Below are 19,994 nucleotides of genomic sequence, written 5' to 3' on the forward strand. Positions count from 1 at the left end.
TAGCCTAATGTTAATTTTGGACACGATGAACGGTGAGACGTATATTTTTTGTTTGTTTGTTTATTATTCCTTTTTTCTTTTTTCTTTTTTTATTAAATGTCGTAACCGGAAGTTCACCTGGCGGAACGGTCATTTTAGGTCTCTGTTTCCACCCGTTGGACTTTTGTTGACATACAGCCAGAGCTGAAGAAGCCTAGATCCATGGAAGAAGCCCACTAAAGTCTAGCTTAGTTCAGTTTTATTCAGTCAATGCTTGGAACCATAGTTAATTCCATTCCATCTTACATCACAGTCATGGAACGTTCCTCCAGTTTAAACAATCCAGACTTATCGAACTCCGCGAGGCTGATTCCGCCCCGCTGTCAAGGTAACAACAACCCCAGTGCCGGAGCCTGTGATTGGCCGGAGCTGCTGTCAGCCACGGCGGGAGGGAGGGGGAGTGACAGTCGGGCGCCTCCGCCCTGCCGCTCTATTGTCACCGGCTGGGGAAAGAGTGTTTATTTTTTAACATGGAGCCGGAGAAAAACGACAAAGGTGAGATATCTGCTGCCTCGATACACTCTGTCAACTTTCATTCACGGTTTGGTTTCCAGTGTTTTGGGGTTTTGTCTTTGTGCTGCTGGGGTGTGTGAGTTATATCTTGGTGTGGAGCGCTTCCTCCTCTGGATAATGTGCAGAGAGAGGATGCTCATTTTGGTTTCAGCCCGAAAATTAAATTTAGCTAATTATAAAAATGATAAGTGGACATGTTTGATAATGGATAGATAGCCTACAAAGGTTTATATAGTTAAATTTGTGTATCCTATAGGAAATTGTATTAATCTCACTAATAGGCTTATGATATTATCAAAACTGGTGTTGTGTTTTTATTTAGCTTATCTTTGACTTGTAAAGACAATTTATTATTTTTATTACAATTTTTAGCTGTCATTGTCATATTGTGAATTATTAAAGTGCAGGGATGAGGAGATTTTGAGCATAGTACAGTAGCTTCAGTATTGTGAATGAACTAGAGGGGGTTACAAAGGACCATGTGCTGGAGGAGGAGAGAACAGGAGGTAGAGGAGGAAGAGAGGAGGAGGAGAAGGGGGAGGAATGTGATTAATTGGTCGGCTGAGACACTGCTGATGCCCCGGGCTGGAGGCTGCAGACTGCTCCCAGCATCAGCAACCCCACTGGGGGAGGGAGGAGGAGGAGGAGGAGGAGGAGACCAGCTGGGATCCTGAATCTCTGTCAGTTCTGGTTTTGTGTCCTCCAGACAGACAAGAGTCTTTATTTAGACCATAAGGGCAAAGATAGATGATTTTATACGTAGTGTTCCTTATAATCTGAAGCATTGTCAAAAGTGTTGCACACACTTATTTCCAACAGCCATTGTTTTATATCCTGCTTATCCATGCAAGGTTGCAAGGAGGCTGGAGTCAATAAAGGGTGGGGTGCATGTTTCTCAGCTTCCTTTCTTCTGCTTTGATTTGCTCGCATTGATGTTTTTTTGAGTTGTTTGATTATTTTTTGTTCTAGTTAGGCTTCTTATTGTTACATCCTGGACAGGTCGTCAACATGGTCAACATATGACGAATAACACAATTCTGACTGTCTGTGTGCCACATACTAACAAAAATTGATATTTTTAAAGATTAAATAAATAAATGTTGTTCCTCTGACAAGATATAGTAAAGTTGTTGGTGGTGTATCAAGATTTCTACTTAGAGTTTTGATCTTAACATCAAAAATGTTGTATAGTGTGACTGTGACCTTAATAATATGAGTATATTTCCAAATAAATGATAAATGTTGAGTTCTACAATATTTTGATGCAAAATCTTCAAGAACACATTGGAAAGTGACAAGTCAAGAGTCACAGCAACACAAATAAATAATTTTCAGTGATAATATTTAAAGTTTAAAAAAAAGGGTTAACCTTTTTTCCAGCTTATTATACGTAGAGACTATTACTAACATTCAATTTAGAGTCGCTTATTCACCTATTGCGCATGTTTTTGGACATTTGGAGGAAGCCGGAGAACATGCAGACCCCACCCAGAACGGCCCCAGGCCCGGGGATCAACCCCAGAACCTTCTAGCTGAAAGGCAACAGTGTTAACCAGTAGTCCAGTGCCGCGGGTGTTGAGACCCCCTGCTATGACCACATGTTTGACGGAGAGCCACATGTCATCAGCTGATCTGACAATCCCCCTCCCCACCTCCCCCCCCTCCCTTCACTGCCAATTTCACACAGCAGACTGTGGACGGAGGAGGGGGCTCCAGCAGCTCAGTGATACAGGACAAATCCAATTAATCAAACACAAAAGAGCAACTGAGCAAACAAAGCATGAGATTATATAATTATACGACTTTAATTAGGCCGGAACCATTGATGTGATGAAAAGAGATCCTGTTGCACTGGAAAGGACCTTTGACTACGAAGCACCGGTCGTGTTTTTTCACTTTGAATATTTTACTGTTTACTAATTTGGTGCTTTCTGGTGTTGTTGGAAATATTAGATTTATATTTTTAATTGAATTGGAAATCTTTATTATGGAAATTCATCTACATATGACTTGATAGGTCTGAGTGGTTGCCTACACTGGATTGTGCAAAACTGTCAACACCATGAGAATCCAAGAGTTTAATTATTACAACAGCCTATTTATAAGAAATATAAACTTCATTTATAGTATAAATGTTATATCAAACCAATATCTTGTAACATAAAAGTTTGAGAGTGTGTGCAATCAATGCATGCTGTGCTAACTAACTGAATTTGACAGTGTGTGGTCATAGTGTTGCCTCATGTTGCTTTAGTTGATTTCATGAAGGGAAAGTGTGAATTTTCCTGCATAAAGTCATTTCATTGAAGACTTAATAAGCACCACAGTACTGTGTTAACCAAGAGATATCTCAGATGAGGTCAGGCATGATACCCTGCTGACCTGGACCTCGACTCTGACCTGGATTTTGAAAGCTTTGTTCTGGTCATTTTGTCATCTAATCTTCGTTTTGTCTCGGATAATTGCTATAAAAACTGAAGAAATCAAACAGTTTTATTTGTCTCTGTTGTAGAACAAAAAAAAATTTAAACTCTTGGCCTTATCATATTCTCTTTTTGTCATCTCCAGCCCTAATCTTTCATGAAGAAGGGTGGGACCGACATATGCAATCATAGAGTCAGTCCCAGTTGTGGTATTATTCATCAGGGTTTGGTGTGTGTGTGTGTGTGTGTGTGTGTGTGTGTGTGTGTGTGTGTGTGTGTGTGTGTGTGTGTGTGTGTGTGTGTGTGTGTGTGTGTGTGTGTGTGTGTGTGTGTGTGTGTGTGTGTGTGCGCGTGTGTGTGTTACCCTGTATCTCTTTTTCCCATCGGCCCCTGACAGCAGCAGCAGCACACTCCACCAGCAGTGGCCCCGTCTCACTGTGAAGACAAGGCTCACTTTGTCTCAAACCCAAACTATGTGTCATAATTCAATAAGGTGGTCTGACGAGGGGAATGAGTTGAGGAGTTGTTATTTATCCCAGGTCAAACTCCCTGACCATGTCACAGTCACACTGTGGATCACTTGACTTGGGTTTAAAGAAGCAGTTCAGACTCTTTCTACACTAGAAGAACTTGATTTAAATGCTTTAAGCTGAATAACTTGAGTTGAGATTACTTTATTTATCCCATAGGGCAATTCTGTTTCTACAGCTGACCACCGCACCAAAATCACATACACAAGCATACATACAATTGAGGAGGAAAGTGCAAGGACAGTGCAAATTTGAGATCAAGTAAGATAAAAGTACAAAAATATAATAAATACATGAGAGGGCAATATACGTAAAACACATGTCAACAACAGTACTAAAAACTACAGCTTCAAGCCAGCTGAGCATTCAACAAACTAATGGCAGAAGGCACAAAAGACCTAGAATAACGATTGGTCTTCCTGAGAGGCTGCATGTAACGTCGTCCTGATGGCATCAAGGTAAATTCACAGGCCAGAACATGATTATGATTATTAATGATGCCTGCTGCCATTTGTGAGACCCGTCTTTCCCCCGTTGTTCCCCCTTTGCATCAGATGGACTGTAGGGGTGGGAATCACCAGAGGCACTGCGATACGATATTATCGCAGTACTTGTGCTGCGATATGATATTATTACGATGTTAAAAGTATCGCTATACACTGCGATATATTGCGATATACTGCGATATATTGCGATCTAATTAGATAAACTTCTTGTCTTCTAGTCTGTTCAGATTGATACTTGGCGTCCGTATATCAAAACAATATTGTGCAAAATATCGCGATACTATGCTGTATTGATGTTTTCCCCAACCTTAATGGACTGTAGATGAAGATGTACTTTAAATATGTTTGGTACAAGGATAGGGTAAATATAATGCTCCGTTAAAGCATCTGCAAAGAACTTTCATTTTGTGTTGATTTTGGCGACCCCTGTGGACAAGAGCGGTACTGTTTTGCCCGAATGAAGACTGGATTTCCCATGAGCTATAGACGTTTCGTCCGGTGAACCAACCCAACCACTGCCTCCCAAAGATATAGAGTTACACTATGAAGAAATAGCTTATCCGATGGCTTAATTTGCTGTTGTAGTTCTTTGTAGTTGCTGAACAGTTTCCAATATTCAATGTGTCCAACCAACATGACAATGGATAGATAACTAGATAAAGAAAGCTACCAACCAAACGTCATTTCAAAAAGTTAATTAAAATACACACAATTGTGAATTTTATTGATTAATATTCATTCAGTCCCATCATTGTCTAACATTAGATTTACAGTTCAGATTAAACTTTCTTTCAAAACACTAAACTTAAGCTTTTAATTGTGAGTAATGCGTGTCTAATGTGTAAAATATTTTTAATGCCGTATTCCTGGATAGAAACACGATGTGGCCCTGACGTCAGTGAATCTTTGCAGAGGTTGCCTTGGATACAATATAAAATCTAACACAGCAAAGTGAAGTATATGAAACAAGTCCCCAAAGGAGTGAAAACACCTCAAATTGGAAGAGTTTTTTTTTCTTTCTTTTTTAATGAAAACCGCAGTGGGACGTTTGAGGAACATGACAGGTTAATGGCTGAGCGCGGCGGCCAGAGGTCCAAGTCCAAGTTACAGCGTCCTGCTCTTTCTATTAGATTTAATCTCAGCCAGGGGGCCAAACACTGATGTCAGTGTTGACTTTTACTCAGCAGAGCCGAGCCAACGTCGTCCATCCCTTCTGTGATTTTACTGAGATCACACACATGTACACGTACAGTGTTGTAATAACACACTGAAAATCCATCCGTCCTTTCATCACTCATCATCTCGTCATGTTGCACTGCGATAAGCGTTTCAGAAAAAGTTAGCGCGCTGGATCAGTCAGTGTGTGACAGCTGACAGCCAAGTCTATGAATGAAACACTCTGATTGGCTGTGACAGCGGCCACTTGAGCCAATAGGAGTCGAATATGTCAAATTGAGTGACACAACTTAAAACGTCAAAGGCAAAGAATTTATCAATTAACTCTGAAAGAAAACAATGCATCAGCCAAATGATCATCCATCCATCCATCCATCCATCCATCCATCCATCCATCCATCCATCCATCCATCTAAACAAAGTCAGTAATACACATTTCAATTTTACAGTGTATTTTCACAATTTCAAAATGACAAATGAAAGAAATTAAGTGTAAATAGTGAACTGTTAAGACACTTAACTTGGCTGGTTGCCTGGTTAATAAAATAAATACAGTTTACTGACTCCATGTCTACGTAAGAAAAACAGATATTGATGAAGAATTATTTGAAATGTATCCACCCTGTTTCATCTGTTCAGATTGATTATTTTATTATAAACACGTGGCTGTGAATAATTTCAAAGTCAAACAGAACAAATCTAAACACTCGATGCTGTAACTGAGCTCTGGTGGCCGCCTGCAGTACCTCTGTCAGCCCACCAGGGGGCGGCGGCGCACACTTTCCTTAAACTCCAGTCTCAGCTTTTCTCTGTGGTTTCCCCTTGAACGGGTGGAACTGAAAGGTGATCCAGGTCATTATTCTTTCTCTCCACGCTGCTCCCTCCCTCGCTCTCATGTTGCTCTCTGAAAAACTGCAGTCCTGAAGAAAGAAAAAAAGTGTGTAACACACAGGCAGCGCCGGGTAGAAAGCCTCAGCTCAGTCTGAAGCCGCCATCTCTCCCCCATACCACTCCTCCTCCTCCTCCTCCTCCTTTTCCTCTCCTGCTGGCAGAGAGATGCTGAACTCGCACACATGGGCAACCTGAGCGGTCACACACACTGAGCATGCGCCAGTCAGTGACTGTAAACTGTGAGCAGTCGATGAGCCAGAAATGCTACAAACAAAGAACAACTAAGACAGTTGTGATGTTAAAATGCAGAATTTAAGTGAGTACCAGCTGCTAGAAAAGACATCAATGTTAAAGATTCTTTTAATTGTCTGTGTTGCTTCCACCTCCTTTAGTCGAGACGGATGAGACCCACTCATGTTTGCGTTATGCCCACACTACTTTTCATTTTAAAACTCCTCTTCATTGCTACGTTTTCACCTCCTGGAAATGGAGCATTTTGTCCCTGTAGCCTATTTGAAAACTCTTTTCTATTTAAGACACAGATGGTTCGTGATACAGAGCATTACACTCATTGAATTGAATTGAATTAACTTTATTGATCCCCCAAGGAGGGAAATTTGTTTGTCCCAGCACCACATAACAATAAAAGGGAAATACACAATATAAAAATAGACAGATAAATACTCTAGACACACACACAACATTTATTCATTAAAAATATGGTCAGCTAGAATGCACGGGGCCTGTGGGTCAGGCCCGGCCTATGGAATTGCTATGTTCACATATTAATATACGTAGTCAAAGTCCAACAAATGTCAGGACAGGTGATGTTCGTCACTCAACAGTTCTTGTCAAATATGCAACAGGAGTACAGGATGGATGATGTCCAAGCATCACGTACTGTACTGTATTGTACTGTTTGAATATCTGTTTATATATTTTTATGCAATTCTTTTAAAATCTGTTTGTTTGCTCAGTGTGCCATGATGGGCTGTATCTATGACAACATACCTCCCTGGAGCTGTGCTGCATTATGTTCAGTATTTCCAAACAGTCCTGCTTAATTGATTGTTCTTAGTAAGATGTTTAGAGGCATTTCTGATATAATAGTTTCTGAAGAATAAGAGTAGATGACGCACAATAGTTTTTCTTTTATATTAGTCGTAAACTTAACACACGTGGTGATAAAAGTTTGTGTGGCCACCGGCAACGATCTTGGTTTGTCATGTGGCCCCTGGTGAGAAGTAATTGCCCACCCCTGATGCAGCCTCAGACTGACTCCTGCTCTCTCCTGGGGGGGGAGGAGGGGGAGGCTGAGGGCTGAGGGTGCGTGGCTCATGGTAATGGGGCTGAAGTTATAGCCTCTCCCCTCCTTGCTTGTCTTTTCCCCCTCTGGCTATACGGCTCCTGGAAGTGTGTAATTAAAGCTAGTTATGACCAATCTGTGGTCACAGTCCTTCCTATATGTCCAGTCTGGTGTAATTACATTAAAGCCTATTTTACATAAGAAAACTAAGAGCTGGCTGTGACTGTGACGGTCTATCGGTGGTGCAGGCTGGAGGAGGTGGGAAGGCAGAGGGAAACAGGAGGATATGCTGCCTTCAAGTGCACTCTGGAAAGTCTCACTTTTGAGACTTGTGCACTCATGTGACTTTGCTGCAGTTGAGGTTGCACTCTCTACTTCACTGTTGAGTAAATGAAGCACTATAAATAAGCAAATGTCAGGTATAATTTCTATAATTTCACATTACGTTTCTTTTTTTTATGGTACTGTCATTATTTCTAGTGTTATTTCTTATTATAGTGAAATTACCAGATTATTACTGTGGGTAATCATATTAATCATATATTAGAGTCTGCCTTCTTAACCATATACTTTTCCAACTATTACTAATGAACAAAATAAAAGAAGAAATCATCTTCTGTCATGCTCAAGATGCAAAAACGAGTTGAATATGAACAGATGATATTTGAAACCAAGTCAAAACCAAAAAGTGATAAATCCATAACCCGAGCAGAGAAGTGTTTTTTTTCCCGACATTCTTTAAATATAGCGTAACTATCCATGCAGGCAGTTTGAGAGAGAGAGAGAGAGAGATTGGAAGAAGGGAAAGTGAGGAGGAGGAGGAGGAGGAGGCGGGGACAGACCCAGGGAAAAGTTTGAAAGAAAAGGAAGAGAAGATCCAGTGGTCGGTCTCGGCAGAAAAAGAGGGGGATTGAACGGAGGTTAAAAGCAGGAGACTGGGAAGAAAAAGGGGGGAAGAAAAGCGGTGCAGAGTGTGTTTGCGGGGATTTGTTTTTCTTTTTACGTTTCACGAGCCTTTGGGGCACGCGCCGTCCTCCTCCTGTGTGCGTTGTCGGGCGAATTAGATGCGGATTACTTCACGATGAGGAGCGACCCAGTTCTGTTCACGACCAGTAGGGGTGAGTGGCTCAACCTGCAGCTTTTTTATTTCATTTTTATGACCAACAAAAACCTCTACTCTTAGTTTACAGGAGTGGATTTACAGTGACTTTACTCTGCTGTATCAGGAGGAGCATTGGTTCAGTAATTGTGGCAAAAAAGTGGCAAAAAAGTTTGTGGCCGATGTTTCCATGTGGTTTTCTAAGGTTGTTAAGAGTTTATTTGCTCCTTATGAACTCCTGGAGTGTCAGTGTATTGATAAATGAATAACCTTTCTATTCTTCCAAGTGCTTTTTCTTGCAATAAGTGCTTTTAAAGTTGCATCACTCGCGGCACTAACGCACGCCTCGACTTGACGCACGCGCCGGGGAAGAGCCTGTGGTGAAATTCAGCTGAGAAAAAAAAAGAGAGAAAGAGAAAACGTTTCAAAGGAGCAGTGTGTATAAAAAAAGGTAGGTTAGTTTCTCTCACAGGCGAGGAGGGGGTGAGAAGGAGGGAGGTAGGGAGGGGGATTCAAATGGGGAGACACTATGGCGAGACAATTGGCTCCTGATATTGTCGTTAGGGTTGCGGTCAGTTGTCAATTGTCCATGGAGTATTGTGAACTTGGTGCCAAACTCTGCTCAGTCATCTGCAAAATTAATGCGGCTTCACTTATAGGAGCAAAATTAAATGTGAACCAGGAGGTTTTTTGTATTTTTTGTCCTCTGGAGTTAAAGATCTTGACCTTAGAGCTCAGGAGATAAGTGTTTTCAATGTAGCACTTTCAGATTGATTAAACAGAAACAAACTCTCTCCGGCCTGGTCCGGGCTGCTCCCTGCACCACAGAGGAATTTGGTGGAAAGATCAGGATTAACTGGGAGCTATACGTGAACTTTGCTGGCCACACTTGAAATACAACATAAAATAGAAGCAAGAGCCCTCTTTACCTTCATCAACCCATCCATCCATCTACTGTATCTATCCACATATCTGCTTCTCATTACCTCGTAATTGCCGAGACAGCAGATCCAAGATACAGTGACAACACCGATCGTGTTGCATGCCTCAGTGAGACATGAAATATGGCACAAGTCCTAAAATTACTGCAAGAAACTCTGCAGAGCTGCACATGTTCCTGTCTGGTTTTATTTACCTGGAGGGTAGAAACATCTGGGATCTGTCGGATAGCGTCCAACAGCTGTAGACAGAAAGACCTACCTCCACTTACTTGGACTCCTATAGGCTTATTTAAATGCTAATTAGATGAATTAAATACTATATTTATATCAAGTAGGTCATTTTTATGACTGGGACATAGTCCACTAACCTTTACAGCTGTTTATTAATGTCATTTAAAGCCGCTCGTGGATCTAAGCTCATTTTCTTTGAGCTTACCCAGCTCCGTTTAAGAAGCTAGCTCCAAGATTATGCCACATTGCGAACAGAGGTTTCCTAACACGACCCTAGAGTGACAACACAAAAGCTCCATGTTTCCAATGTGTCTTTAAACCCCCCTCAACCCCAACCCTCTTGCTAGTGGCAGGCAGGGTATCAGGTAGCTGTGTGGTGCCTCCATGCCCCGGCACTTGGTGAGATCCTGACAGACATCCATTATGCAGAAGGGTTGTTATTGTGCTTCAGCAACACATGGGAATGTAGATCAGATCATGTTTTGATTTAAGATTTGCAATCGCAGTCAACAAGTTTTATCTTGAGTAAACTCAGGACTAGCAAACTGAACAATGTAGAGCTAGGAGGGGTTGCTGACACCTTCTATTCAGGTTGTAGATCATTAAATTTTTTATATAGTTGACGCCAAGCAGCAAGTTTTGCAATCTGTGATATTTTTATATCTCATAAACAAGTCTGTAATTGTCTTTTTTGTTTTGGCTAGCTTACAAGTTGGTCTTTCAGCTGTCTCTTTATCAGGGAGTCTTTGTGCTGTACAAATTTATCCCGTTGCTATGTGAGCTGTAGAGAATTTCATTTAACATAATTTGCAGAGTGTCGCTGGGCTTGAATCCAAAATATGTAACAGAGGGTTGCACATGATTGTTTGTTTTTTTTAACACCAGCACCATGTCAGCCTGTTAGTGAACATCCATTTTCACCGAGTTGCCACACCTGGAAATCTGCCCACTGCACATGCTTCACAGCCTAAATACTGATCGGACATCTAGATTACGAGGCGTGGGTGACGCAAGTTTACACAAACTTGGAAATAGGTTGTTGTATTGTGCACATTTGCAAACTTTTGGAGTTGTGTGAATGGATGGGCTGACAGCACAATTGTGATTGCAATTTAATAAACCCTGCAGAACTAGTTGAATACATACAATATGCAGGTAAACTTGGTAAGGTTGGACTGTTTTCCAACTTGTTTGGCTAGCAGGACTGCATAATTGAAAGGAAAAACCATTACTTAGTGCCTCAGTCTTATATTTGAGATAGCAGACACTGCAACAAACACATGAAATGCATATTAATGTTGAGCTAACCACACACCAACCAGTGCAATTTAGTCTTGGCATTGGTGCTTCACCATTCTGACCGACTTGGCCCAGTTGGTTCTGCTTTAGAGTTGAAGGTTGTTTTCCCTCTCTGCCTCTCCACCTTGTTCAGGACTCTCATTTGCCCCAATGATGATTGAAGTTTAAAAGCTTTCATCTGTCAGACGTGAGCCCCTCCTTTTTGGTAGCCGGGGAGAGACAGATCCCTGGAGTGGAGAGGAGAGAGATGAGGAGAAATTAGTTTGTAATCTCTCCATCCCTCTCTCCAACGCTGGCCTGTCACTAAACTGGCATGTGGGAACAGAGACTTTAATTTTCGGGCCGACTAATCATAGCCCTCCCTGCCTTCTGCCTGTGTCAATATCCATCTGGAAAAACACAGGGTGAAGGATGGAGATCTTAGGCCAAGCTAGAGCACAAGTCAGAAGACCTTGACTTGTGCCAAATAGAACAATTTCACATGGCCTGGCAACACGCCTACTGATATAACATCATCAATCAAGCATTAACCTCTGGACTCCAGCCTCAGTATTAAAATAGTGCTATTCAGTCTTGGCATTGATGGTTACCTTGGTAATTTAGGTCCATTAGGAGAGGATCATCCCTGATGAGCCTCACCAAGCATTTTTAATAGGCTTACTGCTGTAATAGGATGACTCTGTTAGCTATCTGTCTTGGACAAAGCTTTTGAGGATTACAAGACCCAACCTGCGTTGGTGGCATGCCATAGTTGGAGGAAGGGGGGTGTGGCAACGGTCTGGCAGATTAAGGGAGGTCCTGCAGTATAGAGACAAAAACCACAACAAAGGAATGGTTGAGGAATAGACGATGGACAAATTGGATACACTCGTGAGGACATAATGTGTTTGCATGTGTAATTTCTGTGTGTTTATGTCAGTGCTACGCTGAGTCCTGACTTGTGTTTGGCTCTGCCGTCTAGTCACGGATTCCAGCATGTGTAGGGGGGGAGGTACTTTGCGGTCTGGTGCTGTCATGTTGACAGTCAGGGCAGTTGAAGCATCTAAAGATATTGCAGGCACAAGACCAGGCAGTTAAACTCATATACTATCAGTGCAAAGGTGTTATACCTTTGCACTGATAGTATACGACATACCACATTTGGATTTGGACAAAGCTGAGGACGTAGTAGAGGGTAAACAAACCAGAATCTGTTTTGTTAATGTACAAAGTCCCATTTCCACTGCAGGAAATTTGGGGTAATTTTACGGGGCCATTGGCGCAACCCCAAAGGAAAGTCACCCAGAACTTGGGTATTCTTAGAACGGGATGATTGCGTTGTCTCAAGAGTCCAGTGGGTCCTATCTGGGTCCTACTCTGCAGTGGAGACACAGCAACCTGGAGGGCCTGTAAAGTTCTCGCCTCCTAAATTTTACCAGGAACTTCCTTAGTGGAAAGTGGGGTTCCTGACGTAAGGACATTTCTAGGTTCTTCAGCCATCTGGTAAAAGGTGTGTCTTGGTTTCTCAACATCTCAGCCTCTGTGATGAGGATGAATCTAGATAGTGTTTTCTGGACTCACTCTATCATCAGACTCCAGGCTTCATATTCAGCTGTTTACATGTGCAAAACAAAACCGCTAAAGCTATATGTCTAAACTAGTGCCATCGTGGTAGGTTGCCCTGCTGTGTCTATCCCCTTTATCATGTCTTCTTTAAACTCCTGTCAGCGCTGTCCCTATCCTTCCATCTCTAACGCCACCCTCCCTCCCTCCACCCCTTCTTCAGATCAGGGTTTTGCAGATGTGTTTGTGGTCGGGAGAACATCTGCTTGTACAGTGAACCACCTGTACCGTTTGATAGCAATCAGCCCCACTCTGTGATGTTCCCCTGGCCGGTCCGATGGAACGAAGAAAACACACAAACCTCATAATTACAGACTTCAGAAAAAGGGGGAGAGAGCAAGACAGCTTGTCTTTCATCACAAACTAATGCAGCATTGCCCGTCCTGAGATCTACCCACAACTGTCCCTCTCGGTTGGTGTACAGCCAACTTGTGGTTTTTGACGAACCCTTTGAGAAACGTGTAGGACTGGAAATATTTTTCAATTTTCTCAGCTTTTCAGATGAAGTTTTTCAGGTCCAGTTCATATTTCTGTGTTCTTTTTTCATATTTACATGGACTATCATGGACTTTTTTTGGAAATCAAACTGGCACTTGAACCTTTAAACCTCTAGACTTTGTTATTATTACTGTACTGTATACTTCCTTTCTGTTGATTTGTGTTTTGTGCCAAACAGACTGACTTCTGTTTTGTTCTTACTCCCACTTCTGCTCCTTGCTTTGTCATAAGAGGTCACACATAAATGCTCTTATGTAGACTGCAATTGACTGTTTACATACTGTATGAGTTTGGATGGATAGAGGAGAGTCTGAGAATCAAATTAGCTGTTTCTTTTTAACTTGTATTTTGAATGTACAGGATAGGGTTTGAGTTTTTGCTAGAGACTGTTAATTTAGTACAGATTATAATTGTTTTTTCTTTTATTAAAGGACTAAAAGTACTGTCAATGTACTGGATTGAGGAGCAGTACCAGTTCTACTCTACTTTGCATCACGTTTGTGTCACTTGTTTGGCATTAGTTGTTTATCTATCGTAACTCAATGAAATGTCAATATAAAGGTGTATATTAAATACAGTTAGAGGTGCTATGCTGTACTTGAGGTGTGAGGTATGTCCCAGTCAGTTTACATCACCCAGTCCATCAAAAGGTGCTAACCAGGTCAGGTCCATTGTGTTGTGAGGCTTCCTATAGTTGAATAAGATCCTACAACTCTACTGTTGCTTTGACCTGACCTTGAAGCCACTCGCTTGGACACTTGGTATAGTCTTGGCCAGCTCTAAGCAGGAGTGTTGCAGTGTGGTGAGAGCAGGAAAGCTCAGTGTTTCCCTTTGAATTTCCGTCTTCACTTTTTTTTTTAGCAGTGGCAGCAGGTCGGTCGGTCGGTCGGTCGGTCCAACAATCACCGGCCTGTGGCGTCCCTGGGGGGAGGGTGGAGGGAAAGAGTTCAAGATGCCGTTAATAACAAGACATGAACATCTGAAACACACGGACGCGTAGGAGTTAGGACAGAGCCTGTCAGTGTGTTGTCAAACATAACAGCTGAATTCTGGGAAGTATGCAGAGGGGCCCCTCCTCCTCCTCCTCCTCCTCCTCCCTCTAACCTGGCTAAGCATTTTTTTTTTGGCACCGACAATAACAATGGAGCTGCAGGGTCTCAACGTTTCAAGACCCAAACATGACCCTGTTGCCTTCGAACAAACACACACACACACACACACACACACACACACACACACACCGCACCCAGGAAAACCCCTTTTTTGTCCCGAGCTCCGGGAAGTGTGAATAGCTCAGAGCGAAAACATCCCTCTGACTTGTCTAGGTGTTGTTAGAAGGTTTAATAGGTCTGTGTTTGTCCGCGGATTGACGTTAATTCTTCTGCTATCATTTGTCACGCATTCCTCGTGTTGACACAGCAAATGTGGTCTGAGGTGAATTACAGTGCTGAGAACGCATCTCGTGTGAACACGGGTTTAAAGTGTCTGTGGGACGAGTTTGTTAATACTGACCACTGTGGTGTATTTGTACAAGGGGATATGTATTTTGGATGTTGTGTATGTTTTCATACAAAGAGGAATTAGGAGAAGCAGATTTTTTGTATTCAAGTGCAATCAGGAGAGAGAATTGACAATGAAGAAAAGGGATGAATATATAGAGTATAGGTGAACAACAGACAAAGGGAGTGAGTTTTTGAAGGAGTGTGGGTGGTGTGTGTGTGTGTGTGTGAGTGGGTGTGCGCACAGCGAGGTATTTTTCTGCTCACCCTCGGGCCATGTTTAAGGGTGGTCCGTCTCACTTCACGCCACTTTGTTTTACCTTGCCGTCCTCAATGAGCTTTAGAACTTACTTAAGGTTCTTAAACACACACACACAGACTAGGTATGCAGCGATAGAGCTTTTCTGCTGCAGACTGTTATCATCTATGAGTAAGATATGAGTTATTCCACACGCATTTCTACTTTCACATACTTTGTTAAAGCTCCACATGGCTGATAGTGTTTTGTTTTGGTGGCTTGTTGGAGATCTGTTTTGAGGTGATCATCAGATTCAATGAAAATTTGCTGATGATGATGATCAGTGGCTAACCAATCAGGGCATCCCCTATGCTTTAGTTTTTATGCAGCATTAAATGGTGTCCATCTGTCCTCATTGTACAGGCACAGTGAGTGTGTAGGTAAATATAAAAGGCATGTTGCATTTCAACTACACTGACAAGTATATAACTTCTTATTGTCTAGACCCAAAACACATGTAAACATAGTTAAACTATGACTTTAATACTTTAATTAAATAAGTCACTTAACACTGTGTCTCCTTATTCCCATTGAACTCTGGAGGTTGTTCAGAAGAGTCAGAAAAGTTTAAAATAAAGTTGTATCAGTTTATAAATGGAGGATTAGCTTTTTACTCTCTCTCAATGGTTTTATGCCACAGTTGCAGTAATGAACATCACTGACTGACACATTAATCATGCTAGCATTGGATCCACTCGTTCGTGTGAACTAGAGCTCTGTTGATTTAATTAAAATAGATTTCCATTTGAATAATTCGATATAACTGGCAGCAAGTCTTAAGTAGTTTTTTTTTAGGTAAAAGTTTTGTCGACAACTTTATTGTGTGTTGTTTTGATGGAGGATATATGGGATAAACTTGATGCATCTCTGTGTCTTGGTGTCCCCCATGTAGGACATAGTAAATGACAATATCTGAGATATTGAGTATAAATTGTCCCATAATTGTTTAAAGATGCCGGCATGAAGTTTTCTCTCGCTCCTCTGTCACCCATCCAAATGACTCTCCACATGTACGTGCATGACGTCAGTGAGGGGATGTGTTTGTTTGTGTGTCTGTGTTTGTGTGTGTTTGGATCTGGAGAAAACTGGAGAGAGTAAAAAGTGAAGCTTGTCTGAGTGTGGAAATAGAAACTGAAGGTTGAGGCGGACGGATTGGTTCAGAAAAGAAAAGAGGAGGCATCACACACACACAAACATAGTCATCATAGTCATGTGTGTGTGTTCACCCTGAGGGGGGATGGCAGTTGTGGTTCCCAGCACCAGTCTAGACAGAAATGATTTGTCCTGCAACTTCCACATTGTACATTGTACATTCAAAAAACCTTCCAAGGATATTTTTGATACACAGAATATATCAGATTATCAGAAGTATTTAGAAGATTTGCACACAAAAAAAACTACAAAACTGAACAACCTCCTGTATCCAACAGTAAAATGGACAGTGTTGTATATATTTACAAAACTGCATCTATTGACATGAAACTAAGGAAAGTAGCTCGTCATGTCGGTTCAGAGGTTGGTGCTAATCGACCAACAGGTGGTGCCACAAATACAATACAACTTCAAGTTCCACGTTTTCCATGTTTCACAATCACACTTTACAGTTTATGGAGTAGAGGTTGATTGATTGGTGGCGATAGACCGTTTTATAACCTACTTTGTTGGTGACATAATGTTCTGGCTCTGGTAGTGAACCCTCAAAGTAACAGGAGATGGTTTGGGACAAAAGTGGTTATTGTGATTTTAAAGTGTGTTGTGTCACCGCCTGTCCTAATCGTGAGCTATTGGCCGATCAATTGGGTGGGTCAAAAATGTTCATATCACCCTAAAAAAAAACACTGTTTGGTTGATCTTTAGTTTGGAGAACAAGTTATACCTACTATTTTTCAACCATGTGTACCTGCTTGTGTTGTGTTCAGGAGCCATATCGGTTTCAGCTAAGATAAAAACGTTTTAAATGCAACATAATTCACTCTCTGGCTCTTCTGTTTGTGATTTGTCAGTAAAAAAAAAAGAAAAGACTTTGAAATATTGAACCACCAGTAAAACTGTGCGTACCGTTCTCTTGTTGCTCGTTTTTGGACTCACTTCCTTTACGGCTCTGTCCTGTCAGAAAATCAGATTATGTAAGGAATGCGTAAAAGCGGCTTTGTATCCAACCTCGGAGCTGTCCGGTGTTTAAACCTTCTGTGCGGCCATGAAAATGAATTATAGTTGCATCAGAAAGCTGCGTTTCAATGTCTCCTGGAGAATTCATTGTCAAAACATAGAAGTTTGGATCGAATCTCCTTCATCACCCGCCAACTGTCAGTGGTCTCACCTGCTGCTGGTTAAAGGTGGATACCTGTGTGGAAGGTACAGGCTGTTATGTACTGATCTGGTATTTAAACATGTTTTTAAGAAGAGGTCTGTTACATCGTGAGAAAACTGTCTCTACTGAAAGGCCTTACTCCAATCCCGGAGGTGAATTCAACATTTGCAAATGGACATTTTTATAATTTACATAAATATGTAACGATGAGCTTTGCAGAGGCGTCATCTTTGATTTTCCAGTATTCATGGCCTTGAAATCCTCAGTGTGTAGTGTTTTATTGTGACGTTTCAGTGACGTTAAAGGGATAGTTCAACATTTTGGCAAACTGGCCCATTGCCATAATCCCTATAGTCTCAGAAGTAGGTTTGTTACTTTTAATTGTGGTGGACAAGTTGCAACCTGCACATTCACCACGCTTGGAGTTGTTGGATTGTGTATTTGATGAGTTTGATGAGGGAAACCAATAAATCCCATTAGCCTCTGTAGCGTAGCTCTGAGCAGCTCTCGGCTCTGCTCCACCGTTCTAAAAAATAGCTTGCTCCGACAATTAAAAATAACGAACCTACTGCTAAAACTATAGGGATTATGGCAATGGGCCAATTTGCCAAAAATGTTGAACTATCCCTTTAACCTACACTATGACAGCACACAACCTGAAAGTCACCATGGACGTTTGGTTTATTATGAATCAGTGTCTCCAGAATTACTGTTCAATCACTGTAATGTACAAATTGTAGTAAAAACATGTATCCACATAAACATCTCACCAAATTTACTAGAGATTTCCTGAGGAATAAACTTGTTTATTTTCTATTTTCCTTATCTTATCTCATCTTGTTTGTGTGTGTCAGTGATTGGCTGAGTTGACTGGCAGCAGCAGTCGGAGAAAAGTAATTGATCAACAACATAGGAGAAAGAAATGGTTCTCAAGTTTCCACTGCCTGAAAAGAAAACCTTTGGCAGCTGAAGAGCCAATAAAATACTATAAAATAATGAAAAAAAAGAAAGGGTTTTCCAGTCTTAAATTAGTTTTTAGCTGTAAATGTGAGGTCTGAAGGTTTTTTCTTTTGGGAGCTGTTTTTTCTTGTGTTTAATAACGGATATTTATGGTTATACTGTCATAATACAAACTATCAGCGCTGTTAGTCGTTGGATTTTGTTTATACAAATTTATGTGATGTATTTGACTTAATATCATGATAAACCATCCACAAATCATTGATTTACCTTCTTAAGAAATCATTTTACTGTTGATGTCGGGTCATAAAGTGTAAATGAAATGTTTAGTACAGCTCATCCTTGGAGAGATGCTGGAGAAACACAGTGCTGACACGTAGAGACAATAACTTGAAGTTGATCTACAATCTATGTAGCATCACCAGCTAATCTAACCTGTCCTTCAACAAACAGACAGTTGGTTGCAAAGACAAAGTCTGGAGATCTTCAGTTAGAAAAGAACAAGGTGATTTCATCATCATCATCATCATCATCAACTCCGTCCGTTTGCCCATTTTTCATCTTAATCTACAGCTGCTTTCCATTATGATATCATCTGATCTGATGTAATCAGATGTTGAAAAGCCTGAGAGGGGGGCTGCTTGTTATCTGAGCTGTGCAGAGCATGGCAGCTGTGAGTCATGCTCATGAACTCCACTGGATGCCCCCCATGTCAGCACCACCACCACAACACCACACAACACAACACTCCAGGCTCCAGTACGAAGACGAGAAGGTGTAAAAACATAAACACATACCTGAGCTCCTTGCCCCGTACTGTACTTGTTCCTGGTTGTTTTGTTTTGTTTTGCTCTGGGTGTAGTGGTGTGTGTGTGTCCTGCCAGCGCCTGTAATTCAGCTGTGATGCGTCTGTCAGATGGGTTGCCAGGTCCGTCCCTGCCGAGCAGTTATCAGGCTGCTGGAATGAGGCTCCGTTTGATTCGGTGATTGACTGACTGACTGGAGAGCTCTGTCTTTCATCTGCGTGCCTGGCTGCCCACTCACCTCCTTTTTATATAACTCTGTGTTTTTGTTTTGCGGTAATTTTTTTTGGACGCACATTTAAAAGGATCAGTTTTGATTTATTGCAATACAGGTTTAATTCCCTAAATTTTTTGCGCTGATAATAATAATGCCGTTGTTTACTGTGAATGTGGAGATCTGAGGACTTGTCGTGTTTGCCAAGTTTTCCTCGTAAGAAGATTAAATCAAATAGATAATAATCACAAAATGATCATCCAGTCCTGTTTATCTCTACCATCATCCATCACCGTCTGCAGACCTGAGCTCCTGACCCACTTTACACCACTCGAGTAATGAGTTTTATGACTTTGGACTTCACATAATGAAGAAAGGACCTGGATTTTGACTTAAGCACCAATGACTTGTAACTTTGCTTGGATTTCTGCCTTTTTTTCACTTGGAACGACTCGATATTCTCCACAAGCCTCGACAATAAAATCCCTGTTGTAAAAAAAATGTGCAGCGGTGCAACTTTTGTTCCCCGAAAACAAACGCAGCCTTATCATCGCCATCACATGAGAAGGTGAAGAAAGGTTTTTTCCAGTAAAGACCAGCAGACAGACGGAGAGAAGATGATGCTTCTGGTTATTGCATTTTTTGCATTTTAGAATTCAGCAAAATATGCACAGAATTCATTATATCTGCAACTTAATTGGACATAATCACTTGTCTATTACAAAACTAAGCTTTAGGACTTGGATGTGATTCTGGGACTTTGTCTCTGAGCTCCACAACCAAGAGATATAATTGCAATTGGCAACACATTCACTAAGTCCCTGCTTCCTCTCTGCTTCTTAACCTCAGTTGTGC

General features: G+C 41.4%; 1 protein-coding gene across 1 annotated transcript in view; it reads left to right on the forward strand.

Annotated features, from left to right (window-relative positions):
- Positions 1 to 8,258: 8,258 nt before the first annotated feature.
- Positions 8,259 to 19,994, forward strand: part of afap1 (actin filament associated protein 1) — a gene marked incomplete at its 3' end in the record, with an annotated part of 44,091 nt that continues 32,355 nt past the window's right edge. Inside the window, 1 exon segment of the mRNA XM_083992673.1 lies at positions 8,259 to 8,502. Coding sequence (XP_083848799.1) covers positions 8,466 to 8,502 — 37 coding nt within the window. The 5' untranslated portion in view covers positions 8,259 to 8,465.

Source organism: Trachurus trachurus, assembly GCF_905171665.1.
Source record: "Trachurus trachurus genome assembly, chromosome: 18".
In the NCBI taxonomy this organism is placed as follows: domain Eukaryota; kingdom Metazoa; phylum Chordata; class Actinopteri; order Carangiformes; family Carangidae; genus Trachurus; species Trachurus trachurus.